Here is a 14,591-nt window from a genome sequence, read left to right as displayed (position 1 = left end):
AAGATCCTGGGAGGGCGTGGCGCGTGGACAAATAAACTGATGTGGATTTTAAATTATTTTATCAACTTGAAATACAGGCAATCAGGCATATTTTTGTAGACGTGTTCCTAAAAATCTGAATATATTTTTACGTTTGCATGTGATTGTTTTAAACCCGTGTTTAGACCCGTGTTTCCCCCGTGTCCGACCCGACACACTTTGGATATTTTTCACCCGTTTGAGCAAAATTTGCGGGTCACTCGTCCGAACCCGTGCAGGACTCTAATCAGGCAGACAATCGCCATTAGCTAAAACAAGTTTATTATGGTTCTGTTCCCGTTCCTGTGATGGCAAAGACATTGCATATATGCCGGTCTATTAGCCGCACCATTTTTCTGACCCCATGTTGCGCGCGCACCCAACCTAGGCGTTCGATGTTTACAAACATTGAAGGGGTCTATTAGCTTGAATGCTTGCTTGCTTTAACAGCCATTTTACCTTGAAGCCCAAGACTGTTGCCCACTGAAGCTAAGCAGGGTTGAGCCTGGTCAGGATGGGATGCCTCCAGGGAAAACAAGTTTGCTGCTTGAAGAGGTGTTAGTGAGGCCAGCAGGGGGTGCTTACCCTGTGTGCACACAAACCCATGGGTCCTGAAACCCCAATATAGTGATGGGGACACTATACTGTCAAAAAGCACCATACTTCGGATGAGACGTTAAACCGAGGTCCTGACTCTCTGTGGTCATTAACAATCCCATGTCCTTCGGAAAAAAGAGTAGGGGGTTAACCCCGGCATCTTGGCCAGATTTGCCCATTGGCCACTGTTCATCACCATGATCATCCCCATATACTGATAGACTTCATCACTCTATCTCCTCTCCAAAAATAAGCTGGTGTGCAGTGCGTGTTCTGGCGCAATATGGCTGCCGTCGCATCATCCAGGTGGATGCTGCACATGGTGGTTGAGGAGATTCCTCCCTTCCATGTAAAGCTCTTTGAGTGCAGAGAAAAGCGCTATACTGTTAATGAAACAAATTATTAATTTAGTGTTGCCGCCCCTCACAATCCTCATGCCACCTCCTTAATTGCCATCCGGGCCTTAATAATTTTCTAGATCTGCCCCTGTTTGACTCCAAGGGATAGTTCAGCCAAAAAATTCTGTAAACAATTACTTACGACTCATGTCGTTCCAAACCCGTAAGACTTGTGTTCATTTTCGGAACACAAATGTAGATCTTTTTTTATGAAATCTGAGAGATTTCTGTCCATCCTTTGGCAGCTATGCAACTTTGACGCACCAAAAAGTTCATAAAGAGATCGTAAATCTAATCCATTTGAATTGAGCGTTTAGTCCAAATTTTCTGAAGAGACACTACTTTATATGATGAACATTTAATTTAGGCTTTTATTCACATACAAACATTGATCAGCGAGCATAAACAGAAGCTCAACCAAACTTGCTTGAAACACAAGAACAAACCTCTTGCAGAAGCTCAAACGAGAATGAACCCTATTGGTTCTTGCAAGTTTGCAAGTCTCATGCTTGAGCTTCCATTGGTTTACCACAACTTATATGTGAGATGATGAATGTTTATGTGAATAAAAGCCTAAATTCAATCTGTTCATCATATGAAGCAATCATGTCTCTTCAGAAAATTTTTGACTAAACTACTCAATTCACATCTCTTTATGAACGTTTTGAAGCCTCAAAGTTTCAGTTGCTGTCTATGGAGGGATATAAATCTCTCAGATTTCATCAAAAATATTGGGATTCATTTGTGTTCCAAAGATGAACGAAAGTCTTATGGGTTTGGAACGACATGGGGGTGAGTAATTAATGACAGAATTTTCATTCTGGGTGAAATAACCCTTTAAGCTGACTTAACTGCTAGACGCGCACTAATAGAAGTTCTCATAGGCTTCATGTATTACATTGCGCAATCACAGACTCACATGATCCCGTTACATTTGCAGTGCTGTATGCTAGTGGATAGAATATAACTCCTTTTCATTGCCCAAAAAATATAACCAGTTTGAACTGGAACCTCAAACACTCCCCGAACTCAGTTCCTCGTCCCCCAGCCCTTCACCTCATGTAGCTAATTCTGGGTTTCTTCTTAATGGAAGTGGCAGTGTCAGTTTGTTGGAAAATACAATTTAAGACTGGACCTTAATAAGAATAACAATTAAATATTTTATTTTTTTATTCAATTCAATTTAGTCAAAGATAACATGAGGAGAGGTCAGAGTAGTGTATGCTGGAATCACTATCGCAATCAGAGATCACGTTGTGCAGAAGTGGGAGGGACGCAGTTCATGGAGAAAAAAAAAAAGCCAACGTGTGGGTAAAGGAAAACTTCCTTGTCCTTTGCTCTCCCGAGGGGATTTCCAAGTTGGAGCGCAGCAGGCACGAAACATGTGCGTCTGCCAACTGTACACACCCTTCTTTTTGACTGCAAAACATTCCCTGTTTCTGTAGTTAATGAATAGGCTACACCATTGCGTGACTGTTAAATGATTAAGTCGTGCCATGTTCCGAAGTTGAAATTGACACGGGACATTTATTTTAAATGAATAAAAACAGATATCCAAGCATGAATGAAGTTCTTTTCTGTTTTTCATTTCTAAAGACTTCGTTGACAACTGCAAATGCACTGCTTATAGTTTAGGACTCGTATTTCAGATCAGTTGATAAGTAGGCTACAAGATTATTCCTAACCTGTTTAACCATTCCATAGCCAACATATAGATTTTTGAACCTCGTGAGATAGGCTTAAGTTATGCAATTCCTTTTCTTTATTTTAATTTTGCATAGTTAACGGTGTAGTTAACGGTGCTGCGTTTCCCTTTCGATTTCATATTTTGGTGAAAGTGTGTGATAATGAAAGTTCTTGTTCCACGATAATGATGATGATAAAAAGTTAAAGGCAAGCTGTGATTTTATACTAAATAAACTTAAGGCAGCAATTAGGCTAAATTTATGTTTTCAATTTTAGTAAGTTTTTTCAGTGTTGTTAGGAGCAAGTTATGAACTATAATAAATGCATTGTTGGATTTCAAATATGTTTTTTTACATAGCCTATATGCTGTGTAAACCTTCCCCCCCTCCTACTTTCCTGGTGTTGAAGGTTGATATGCAAAACAATAATTGTGCCCTTAAACTGTCAAAGTTCCTACATATTAAGAGTGAGAAACATACTGAACGTTGAACGTCCCCATTATTAATACATCTCAGCAATTTTAACAAAAGATTCCAGTAAAATTATGAAAAATATGTTTATTGTAGAAAAGATAAATGAATATTTTGTAAATTATACTCACACATAGCTCTCTGCAATCAACCTTGTTGCTTAAAAACAACTCCTAACCTAAGCCTAATCATGCAATCATTTTTGTTTTTCTTTGATCGAAACTAAAATACAAGAAATGCATTCAAATGCATCAATTATGACACTGAATTTTCGCGCAAAGTGCTTAAAAAATGCATTTTATAAGTAACACATCTCTGAGTTTGAGGTATCCCTTCTGAAATAACTGTCGTCGCTATATGAAAACAAACAGTCTGATGAGCCGTAGGGCGCATACTCCGAAGTTGCCATGCCTTCATGCGCATTGGACCAATGCGACAGGCAAAAACAATGCTGAAGGCTGCAGTGCTGATAATGGTAATTTTCTGGAGAGAAACTGGAGCTCAAATCCATCCGTGTCGGGGAGCTGTAGCAAGAGGAAGATGAAGAGTGGGACTGAGGGGGAGAGTAACTGTTGTAGTCGACTGGACTGGGGAGATTGAAGGAGTCTGAGGGTGAACTGGATACCTGAGGAAACAGATTGCAAAAGCACGAAACACTTAATTAATTTAAAAAAACATATATTTGACCATTAGAACTGTTTAAATTCCCCCCCAAAAAGATGAAAAAACATCAAACACGTACCAGGCTAGTACCATAGAGGTCCGTATTAGAAGGCATATATCCATTAGACCACTGCGAAGAAGTGGGACACACGAAATTACTGCCGCTGAAAGTCTCAGGAGGCATCGTGTGTATCATCTGTTGATGATCATAAGCATTCTCCATCGAGATGTTGACATTTTCGGTAAAGGGACGTGTCTGGAAATAGGGCTCTGGAGCTTGCATTCCAGAGAAGACATCAAGGTGGGCTGTTGGGAGCACAGAAGAAAATGCTGGCTTGAGCACAGGAGAACATTTAAATTAGGCCAGCAAGACTTGGGATGATGTCACGAGACCATCAGCCAACAGCTAAATCACATTTGAATAGTAGTTTATAAATAGGAGATCATTCCAGGATCTGTAAGGAACACCTATAGATGTAGGTGTCATTGTTCTTTTATTTATTTTTTGATTTGTTCTCCCCCTAGAATTGTAGATGTAGAACTGATGCCTGACGGTGGATGAAAATGGTTTCTATTTTGGAGTAAGTTGCATGCAGTCAAGTATACTTTGTTCTGTCTTGTTCTCATCTTTCCTGGTTAAAATCAAGCTCTTACAAAGCTTAGTAGGCAGAATGTTTATCTTTGTTTTTTTCACTGTCAGTTATCGACGTCTAGTTCAATTGTTATTTTAAACTTACTATTCATGGTCGTAGAGCAGACATCGCGACCAGCCATGGCTTGTGATTTCTACAGGATGAAATGTAAGAGAGAGAAGCAAGGTGAAACATTAACCTTTATGTTCGTTCAGTGGAAAACAGCAGAAATCTTGTTGTTCTATTATGTGGTATCAACTGCATCTGTCTTCAAGCAGGCCTGAGGGGGCGTGGTGCTTTAAATTTGGTCTTGACTGACCACGCTTCACTTTACTTCGGCTACCACAAGTCAATAGTGTCTGCTTATGATTTTTATTGTTTCCAACAGCTCTATTGTTTACCGTTGCGGTTTTCTGTGCCTGCAGGGCTCTGTGCTTCTGCAGTAACTCCTTGACAGTGGTCTTCACACGCACACCCTGGTATACCTTGGGTTTATCTGCTGAAAAAAAAAAACATTTTTTTCATTTCAGTTTATTTTCATTCATCAATGACGTATGCATTTATTTATTTTATTTTATTTGTATTCATTTTAATAAAAAAAAATATATATATTTGCCACAATGAAAATCCTAACGGATTTAAATCATAGTTTACACATAAATCCCTATTTAAGACAATGGATCTACTATACGTTGTTAAAAAATGCACACATGTTTTTGAGGTGCTTCAAAGATGTAGTAGCCTACCTCAACCTTTTATTTTTTATTTTTTATTTTTTTTTATGCATTTGTGTGTGTATACATAGTGTGAATATCAGTGTGGCTTATCTAATTGAATTGTTTTACCTTGAATATGTGTTTTGACATGGTTGTCAAAATAATGAAGTTGCAAGGAATGTATTTGACCCCTTTTCACTCTTAACAATGAAAGTTCTTTATTGGCATCGATGCATGAAGAACCTTTAAAAGGATTGTAATCTTTCCACTGAACAGAAGGTTCTTTACAGTGATACATATTCTTTAGATTATTAAAACATTCTTCACACTGAGAAAAAAAAGGGTTCTTTTAAGAACTGATCAATGAAAGGTTCTTTAGAACTGATTTTTTTTATTTAGGCTATAACAAAAAGTCATTAAATCAAAATATTTGTATAAAATGGTATGCATGTTTTTCAAAGAATGAACGAAACAACAGGAATACAAAGATTAGGTTTCTAAGACCAGCACATGTAGTCTATAACACGATCTTTGAAAGAACATCCTTATTTGTCATTGTCCCTCTTGTTCAACCAAATAACGTTTGCATTTTCCTCATTTGCCAGTAGAACATATACGATAGCCTAAGTAAATGTATGTATATATATCAGTAAATAAATACAAGATAAGATATCCCTCAAGATTAAAACAACTACGATCGTCTTCCCAGTTAACGCTCCAGAGGTCTGAGTGCACTGGAGATCCGGCAGTGAATGGGTTAGTTTTCGCATTACAATGGACAGTGGTGAATTTCGAAACATGCTCTCCGGCCACCTTTGGCACGGGGCGACAGCTTTAAATTGGAGTTTTAAACCGTTTATTTTCATGTAGCCTATCTGTAAATTAAAACCCGACTAAACTGAAGAGCAGCCTAATCTAATTATTGAGCGTTTCACTGGAGAGCAGAAGCGCTCCAAGTTGCGGAAGCGAAGTGAAAGCGCTGCAAAACACTGCAAGCGAACAAAGGAGAAAGAGAAGCTTCCTCGGTCGACGCCACTACAAGTTACAAACGTAAGTAAAATAGGTCTACTCTTATTGTAGCTCATAGCAAAAGCCACATACATGCAAGCGGACAGAGAAAATACATCGGGGAATAGACTAGATGTTAAAGTCATTATCCAACCGAAAACCCGATCAGATTTGTTGCAAAAAAAGCCCGATTTCTTTACGAGCGCGTTGTCGATTTAGCGACAGTCTGTTGTTTTAAATGTCCTAAAAACGTCCAAGTTGTTTTTTGCGTTCCGATCGCCAGATGTAAAATTATTTCTTGACAAAGTTAAAGGGCAGTCCTCGTATCTCTTCCCACTGGAGTAAAGCCGCGCCTAATAACTTCCTCCCAATATGAAATGTGTAAAAAATAGATGAAAAAAGTTGTCCTTCTTTTCTAATTTTTTAATTGGTTGTTCAGCCTATACATACACAGTGGGACGTCTTCCTGATCCGTGTTAATATAGCTATATAAAATTATGTCGGAACATTAGTGATTCCAAACAACGCCACGCCATGGTTGAGTTCATGGAGGCAGTTGAGTTTACAGAGGGCAAAAAAGTGCGCTGATGTTAATAAGATAGCAAAAACGTCCTTCGGCATAGTGTTGATGTGCTCGTTGACAGTTAAACCTATCTAATAAATATTCATGTAAGCTCCGAAGCAAGACATGAATTCTGGTTAAAATGTCCAAATTATATTCAGTCATCGTTTATAGGCTACTGTTTGTTATTCCTAAAAAGCATTGCATGCAATTGGACACGCTGGTCGACAACGTATAAAGTCTAAAAAGACACGGTAAATAAATCTTCAGATTCAGTTTTGCTTGAAGAAAAGCTGAGTAAAAATACTACCAGACAGAAAATCCAAGCTATCAATGAAGCTTGAGCTCTATGAATCACCAGAGATAGGCTACTGTTGCCTTAAACGGCAAGAAATTGCATCTAGCCCAATTAATATAAAATACACGTACATGTAAAATCCACCAATTTGTTTGAATTGAATCCTTCACATGTGTTTGCTGTTTTAAGAGATTAGTAAGGCTGCATCATTTGAACTACACATTTCCAAGCAAAGTTTACCAATGTATTAAATGATTTTAATTAACTTTTTTTTTTCTCAATGTTTTTCAGGTTGCTGAAGACAAAACATCTTAAACGAAAGAAAAAAGAAAATTTACTTACCAGACATTTTGGCCTGAAAAGGAGGAAAACTCTGGAAGAACTACAGTGAAATACCCCGACGTCACTTCTTTGCTCTATTATATGGGCTAGAACGAATTATTCACAAAAGTATTAAAAAGTCTCAACAAAGTAACCTCAAAACACTCTCAGGACATACAATTATACAGTAATATAGCTAGGGATATTTTAGTTTGAGTTTTTCTCCCCTCATCCCTACTATTTAAAACCCCAAGAACTCAATGATTTGACAATGATTTGATTGCGCGATACTTTCAATTTGAATATTCAAAGGCTTCGTAAAAATACTTATTTCTGAGTGATATTCGCTATTATAATGCATATATTAACATCTCTTTTAATAGAATGTTGTGTTATTTCACATTTTGACATCAACCAAATATATATTTTAAACATTTTATCATCCTTTTGGTGTTGGTGGTTGGAGTCTCCCTTAGAATCACTATTTCAACTTTGCAGTGAGACTGAAGGCACAAATGAAGCTTTACATTCCATTACACATTGTAAATATCTTCTCTAATAGGTAGTCTTGAAAAAAATAATTATTAATGTGTCGTGTAGATCTTAATTGTGCAGTATTTTAAGAATTATTGGAGTTGTGGGCGTGGCATATGACAGCAGCCATGTTTGTCATTAGAACAATTGGGACGTATGCTAAAGTTAAGTTACTGGGTTAGTGGGAACAGGTATAAGAAGGCTAAATATGAAATTTAGTCATTTATATTTATAGGCTATATTTAATTCAAAGGGTCAGTTGCTGAAAGCGATGCTCACAATACTATTTAGGCTATTCATTTACTTTCTCACGGTATTATCTGTTTTAATGCAATAGTTTCGTTAATCAGTGCATATTGCATATTTATCATCATCGTCAAAATCATCATATTGATCCCCAAAATAAGTAGGCTGATGCTGAGGGATGCTGATCACAAACTGAATCTCACACCTGACTTTAGTTAGGCTACTTTTGTTTTTTACAATAATTTAAACGAAAAAGCTCCAAGTGGAATATTCTTCGAGACATCATATTTAATATTGTCATATTTAATGGTCGCGTGTTTAAGAAAACTGAAAACAGGCGGAATGGATGACATGCAGGTGTTCTTTGTCTTAGAAAAGAAGTGGGAAAACGGGTCAATGTGACATGATGTAGGCTAGTACAGACTAACTGAACATTTCGTTCGCAAGTGCAGAATAATTGGAGATTAAAGTATTGAGATAAAACATGGAGTACTTCATTTTAATTCGTCTTTAAGCATCTTGTTGTAGTAGCCTAGCTGTAGTCCGAATGCAACTGTCTTGGTGGGATTTCTAAGTCGTTTGACTCCTTTGTGAAATCGATTTGTAATGTTAATCCGCTGCAAACAGACCTCCTGTTTCAAAATATTATTTTCTTACCAGTTTCTCGTTATCAGTCACCTTTATGAACAGATATTTCCCAATCCTAAAAAAAATCTCTAAGAAAGGAGAGGTCGGTCGTTACGAGATCTGGCCAGTTGAATGTCGCCCCCTGGTGATTAAACCGAGGAATGCTCAGGTCCTGTCACAAGACCTCAAGCTGTAGTTCATCTAACTAGGCTGGTATGACACTATTTATAAAGAGTCACTTAATGCACTCAGTTTGGCAATACCTTTAATAATAGCTAATTTACTGTTTTTTCTATGCAGAGGTAAATTGTACTGGATCAAAGATATAGAGTAGAGGAAGGTATGTTGACTCATCAGTAGCCTATAAAAAAAAGGTTTCAACAATATTTTATTTGTTTGTTTCTCATTGTTAAATGCATTTTATTGTGAAATAAGGCAGGTGTTCTGGTCTGATTATATCTGAAATATATTTATTATAGTAAAGCATATGATCATCATTTGTTGTCAATTTCTTAATTTCAGTATTAATTTCTCTTCCTTATTTTACATAGATTTTTTTCTCCTAATCCTGGAATGTTGTATATTTGAATACAGTACCGGTCGAAAGTTTGGAAACATTACTATTTTTAATGTTTTTAAAAAAAAGTCTCTTATGCTCATCAAGTCTGTATTTCTTTGATCATAAAAACAGAAAAACAGTAATATTGTGAAATGATATTACAATTTAAAAGAATGGTTTTCTATTTTACATATACTTTAAAATATAATTTTTTTCTTTGATGAATAGCTGAATTTCCATCAGCCATACTCCAGTCTTCAGTGTCACATGATCCTTCAGAAATCTTTTATGCTGATTTATTATGATGTTTTATTTGATTCCAGCATTATTTGATGGGGGGAAAAAAAAACACGTTTTTTTGTTTTAAGAAAAAAAAAGAACAGCACTTATTTAAAATAGAAAAGAAATACTTTTATTCAGCAAGGATGTGTTAAATTGATAAAAAGTGATAGTAAATATTTATATTGTTAGAAAAGATTTCTATTTTGAATAAAGGCTGTTCTTATTTTATTCATCAGTGAATCCTGAAAAAAGTATCACAGATTCCAAAGCAGCACAACTGTTTAATAACTGAGTATCAAATCAGCATATTAGAATGATTTTTGAAGGATCATGTGACACTAAAGACTGGAGTAATGGCTGGAAAGTGAATAATATTTCACAATATTACTGGGTTTGTTTTCTATATTTTTACATTTCTGTCATCATTAACTCACCCTCAAGTTGTTTCAAACCTGTATGATTGGTAACCAGACAGTTGATGGCACTCATTGACTTCCATATTATGTTTTTTCCTAGTATGGATGTTAATCAACTGTCTGGTTACAACATTCTTCAAAATATCTTCTTTTGTGTTCAACAGAAGAAAGAAACTCATACAGGTTTGGAACAACTTGATGGACAGTAAATAATAGCAAAATGTAACTTTTTTGGGTAAAATATCCCTTTAAGAGACCTCTTTCAAAAACATTAAATGATGTTTTATTAACAAAGTTCGGGAGGAGCACGTTCAGATAATAAACCTGTTGAACACGAGAGGAGCGCAGTTAATCAACTCACTAAACGAGATAAGAGGTTTATATACAGCATACTTACCTCTGTTCATTGACAGTTTATCACCACCCCTTGTCCTCACTTCTAGTTCTAATATCACAACTGAAGGGGAGAACTCTGGTTTTGCCAAATATGCATAAACCATACTATATTTAATATGTAAGTGTGAACTCGTGAAATAAAGTTTCCAAACTTTCGACTATGTCTTATTCATATGATTGTCTTGAAAATGTTTGCACATTTCATTTTTAATAAAGGGTTTGAGTTTTCATTGCATGTAAAGTTGTTTCTGTTGTGTTCACATTAGACGCTTGTTTTTGCCTCAAATGCAAAACTGCATCTGACCTGTGAATTTCATTATGCTGTTGAGTCACAAGAAGGCTTCTTTTTTTGTAATTCTAGTTTATTTACCTTAGAGACAGTTTTCACAACAGACTTTAAATGAAACAGTCACAAGAAGATAAATAGGACTAGCTAGATATTACACGTCAACTATAAATATTAACACTTCATTTTTGCTGATGATATACATTTAAATAGACTCACAATACCTTAATGTGCCATAGAAATAAAAATTCTGATATACATGCAGTCTCATACTGATTATTATTCTAATTATGCTGAGTCAATGTAACTTGTGATGACTAGAAAATTCAAGATACCATTATAATAAACGATACAAAAAAAAACATAAAGATCATTTTTGTTCCCCAATGTTAAGCCTTAGCTCTGCTAAGTAAAACTGACACAAAGATTTTAGTGCTAAATGTCTTACTTGTGTTTTGAAGAGGTGTTGATCTGCTAGGCTTGTAAGCCTTTACTTCCCTATCTCAGAACGTCCTCCTGACCTCATACTGTGACCAAGTGCTACCAGTGTCCTCTTTCCCCCACACCAGACTGTCACTCAAGGCTGAAGGGGCACTTTCTGTATCTTCTGATGGTAGAACTGGCACTAGTTTGGTCAAAGGCTCAGTCAAGAAAGAAGGGGGAGCAAAACTGCCGGACGAGGATTGAAACGAGGAGTGATAATTGACTTCATCCAGTGAATGGAGAGAGTATGACTGTGAACCCCGGGAAGATGAGCGGAACTGGGTCGGGCTGGCGGTCTCAGGGTTGACCAGAGAACTGGGTGTAGACAGGGGCATGGGAGCCAGACCATCTCCACACAAACCCTCCACCACCTCGGTCCCCGTGGGCTCCCAAGAGTCCCTCTGCAGTCGACATAAGCAAAAACTCATTAGCCTCAAAGGAATGGTTCACCCAAAAATAAAATAAAAATCTGTCATCATTTACTCACCCTCAAGTTGTTCTAAACCTGTTCTATGATGGTAACCAAACAGTTGATGGGCCCATCAAATGTTTGGTAACCGATATTCTTCAAAATATCTTCTTTTGTGTTCAGCAGACACAATTTTTTACTGTGTGCATACAGGTTTGGAACACCTTGAGGACGGGTAAATGATGACTGAATTTTCATTTTTGGGTGAACTATACCTTTAAGAACATTCTCAAATGAAAAGACACTAAATTTACGAACTGACTGAACCTCCTTGAACTAAAGCCAATATACTTTAAAACCAGATGAATACAGAAAGTGGGAGAGACAACAGTTGTAATGTATATTGCAATGTACAGTATATGCAAAAGAATGGCACAGAAAAAAAAAAAAGTATGATGTTGTCAAGGCCAGAATAAACCTTTATAAATACTGTTTTATTTTTCCCCCAAAATTAAGGAAGATGGGGGAAAATGCCCCTCTTAAGAACAATATATTTAATTTAAAATTTGAACATATTTAGATATTAGTTTAGGATGTGCATGTGTTATAGGAAACAAATAAAACATTTGCTAATTTAGTTGTTATTGCACAAAATGTGAAATATTAAAAGAGGGGTAAGATGGCCCCCTACCTGGGGTAAGAAGACCGTGTCCCCCTCCCCCTATTTACATTGAAGAAACGTCATAATAGCAATACTATCAATTCAAATGTAATGATTTACCTCAAATAACCTATAGGTTTTATTGAAAGCAAAAATGTCTGAAATGTAGATCTAATTAATGGAAATACAGAATAATAACCCCATTCATTTTACCCACACTTATAATACTTCAGAATTAAATTGTCAGCAAAAATGTGTTATTTAGAATTTCAGTTCATAATTTCAATTTGATAAAAATATATAAAAGTGTATAAAGTATATGAAGTTTGCAGGTATAGGTTTTTAGAATAATTACATATAAAAATAAAAATATATATTTAATTATATATAATACAATTAAAAAACATGTACTGTTTGCAAACTTGTTATTCAATTTATTGATTTGAATTTGACATTTGAACTGTGCCAATGAAATGAAATGAAATGAAATTACAAAAACATTTCTTCTTTCCCCCCTAAAAACCTAGGCTATAATACTTGGATGAAATGTTTTTTCTACAAATTGTTATATTTTTAATTGAGGTTTTCAGGGGAAATACATGAATATATATATAGTATATTTAAATATAAATAAAAATAGAAGAATATAGAAAATATACCTATATGAAATTTTAATATGACAAAAATATTTTTTAAATGATGCAATTGTTTCATTTTTTGGTTTCTCTTTATTTTGATGGTCTCTTTAACACATTCAGGTGACTACAAGTAACATTGCACCTACACGTCCACAAACTCTCATTAGAGTGTTAGTTAAGTTTTAGTCGACTTGTAGGGTTAGGGTTAGAATAAGTTGACAAAGTTACTTCTAGTCAGTAGAATGTCTGTTGGGGAGCATCACAATAAAGCGTTAGCAGATATTAAGCAGACAGTCTACTAATACTCTAATGAGAGTCAGTTGACATGTAGTTGCAAAGTTGCTTAGTCAACAGAATGCTTAAAAGGGACCATCAAAATGAAGTGTTACCAATTTTTGAAAACGCATACTACTTGTATGAAACAGCAAACATGATTCATTTAAATGTTGTCCCATATGCCTGTAATATATATATATATATACAGCCCGCACCCTTTAGCGTCCATATGAGACGCATAACCCTACCACAGACCTAAACCTACCCAACCGAAGCGTCTCATATTGACGCTAAAGCCTGTTTTATACTTCTGCGTCGAACTGCCGCCGTAGCTACGTCGTAGGCTTTGTGTAGCGCGCGTACCCTACGGCGTACCCTGACGTGCACCTCTCCAAAAATGTAACAACGCGTCAATTCTACGCGGACACAAGCGCGGTGATTGGTCTGCCAGAACCCCTCCCTCGGGGTTTCACATGCTCCCTAGGTGCGCGTCAACGCGGACAACGACACAGAAGTATAAATTAAAACCAACACGTTGCCTACGGCGTATAGGCTCCGGCGTAGGTCCGACGCAGAAGTATAATGAGGCCTTAAGGGTGCTTTGTGCGTCGGATATTGACGCTTTCGAAAGCGTCAGTTACATGACGCCTAAACCTACCCATAACCGAAGCGTCACATATGGACGCTAAAGGGTGCTTTGAGCGTCAGATATTGAAGCATGGTTGAAAGTGACAAAAAGTGACGTCTTAGGTATGAGAATGTGGTGATATATATATATATATATTACAGGCATATGGGACAACATTTAAATGAAACATATATATATTACAGGCATATGGGACAACATTTAAATGAAACATGTTTGCTGTTTCATACAAGTAGTATGCGTTTATATATTAAAATATGTATGTATATATATTTTAAAATGTGTTATATAAATATTTTAATATTGTTTTGTTTTGTTTTGTTTGCTAAAAACTTGTGCTACTTGGATGAAACAGCATGCAAACATGTTATTTAAAGTATTGATTCATTTGAACTTTGGCCCACTTGGCCACTTCAGACAAATATGCCCAATATAGCTTAAAAATAGTTTAACTTAATATTTCCAACACAACGCAGCATAGACATTCCCCCCCTACCTAGACTTAGACTACACTTCACAAACATCTTTTCTGACTGTGCCTTCTTGCTCGATGTGCCAGATCTTACCAGCAAATAATGTGAAGGGTCACTGGAGTAAGGAGGGTGTAAAGAAGACAATGCAGATGGCGAGAATATTGTACTTCCTCCGCTGGAGAAAGGTGTGCTGCGGTAGTCTCCAAAAGACTCCGGGTAGTAGCTGTCAATGAGAGAGGAATAACCAGACACGCATCCGGTGTCGCATGACAGAGACTTTCCCGTTAGCG

The 14,591-nt window shown here is 36.5% G+C and overlaps 3 protein-coding genes across 4 annotated transcripts in view; 1 reads left to right on the top strand and 2 right to left on the bottom strand.

The window, feature by feature from the left end:
- LOC308693715 (E3 ubiquitin-protein ligase TRIM39-like) overlaps nt 1-14,591 on the top strand; it is a gene marked incomplete at both ends in the record, with an annotated part of 764,022 nt that overhangs the window by 270,298 nt on the left and 479,133 nt on the right. The gene's annotated exons all lie outside the window — the stretch shown is intronic.
- On the bottom strand, nt 3,237-10,573 carry linc.pou2af1 (lnc RNA pou2af1). Of its 2 annotated transcripts, none has more exons than XM_081369886.1 (5): nt 7,391-10,573; nt 4,866-4,963; nt 4,570-4,618; nt 3,912-4,138; nt 3,237-3,794 (listed from the first exon to the last, which is right to left on the bottom strand). In XM_081369886.1, exons 1-5 carry the CDS (start codon nt 7,395-7,397, stop codon nt 3,468-3,470), a joined length of 708 nt encoding a protein of 235 aa, XP_081226012.1. In that variant the 5' UTR covers nt 7,398-10,573; the 3' UTR covers nt 3,237-3,467. The 2 variants fall into 2 exon arrangements, with proteins under 2 accessions (XP_081226012.1, XP_081226013.1); XM_081369887.1 differs by having other exon boundaries at nt 4,866-4,960.
- pou2af2 (POU class 2 homeobox associating factor 2) overlaps nt 10,781-14,591 on the bottom strand; it is a 12,000-nt gene continuing 8,189 nt past the window's right edge. Inside the window, exons 4-5 of the mRNA XM_081369780.1 lie at nt 14,395-14,591; nt 10,781-11,599 (exon numbers count right to left, since the gene is read on the bottom strand). The exon at nt 14,395-14,591 is cut by the window's right edge and continues 105 nt beyond it. Of these exons, the coding sequence (XP_081225906.1) occupies nt 11,219-11,599; nt 14,395-14,591 (578 nt within the window). The 3' untranslated portion in view covers nt 10,781-11,218. The remainder of the gene's footprint in view (nt 11,600-14,394) is intronic.

The sequence above is a fragment of the Scardinius erythrophthalmus genome (genome assembly GCF_964197995.2).
Source record: "Scardinius erythrophthalmus genome assembly, chromosome: 7".
NCBI classification, from domain to species: Eukaryota; Metazoa; Chordata; class Actinopteri; order Cypriniformes; family Leuciscidae; genus Scardinius; species Scardinius erythrophthalmus.
Note: the sequence above shows the minus strand (reverse complement) of the source record. Positions and strands in the feature narration are given on the sequence as shown.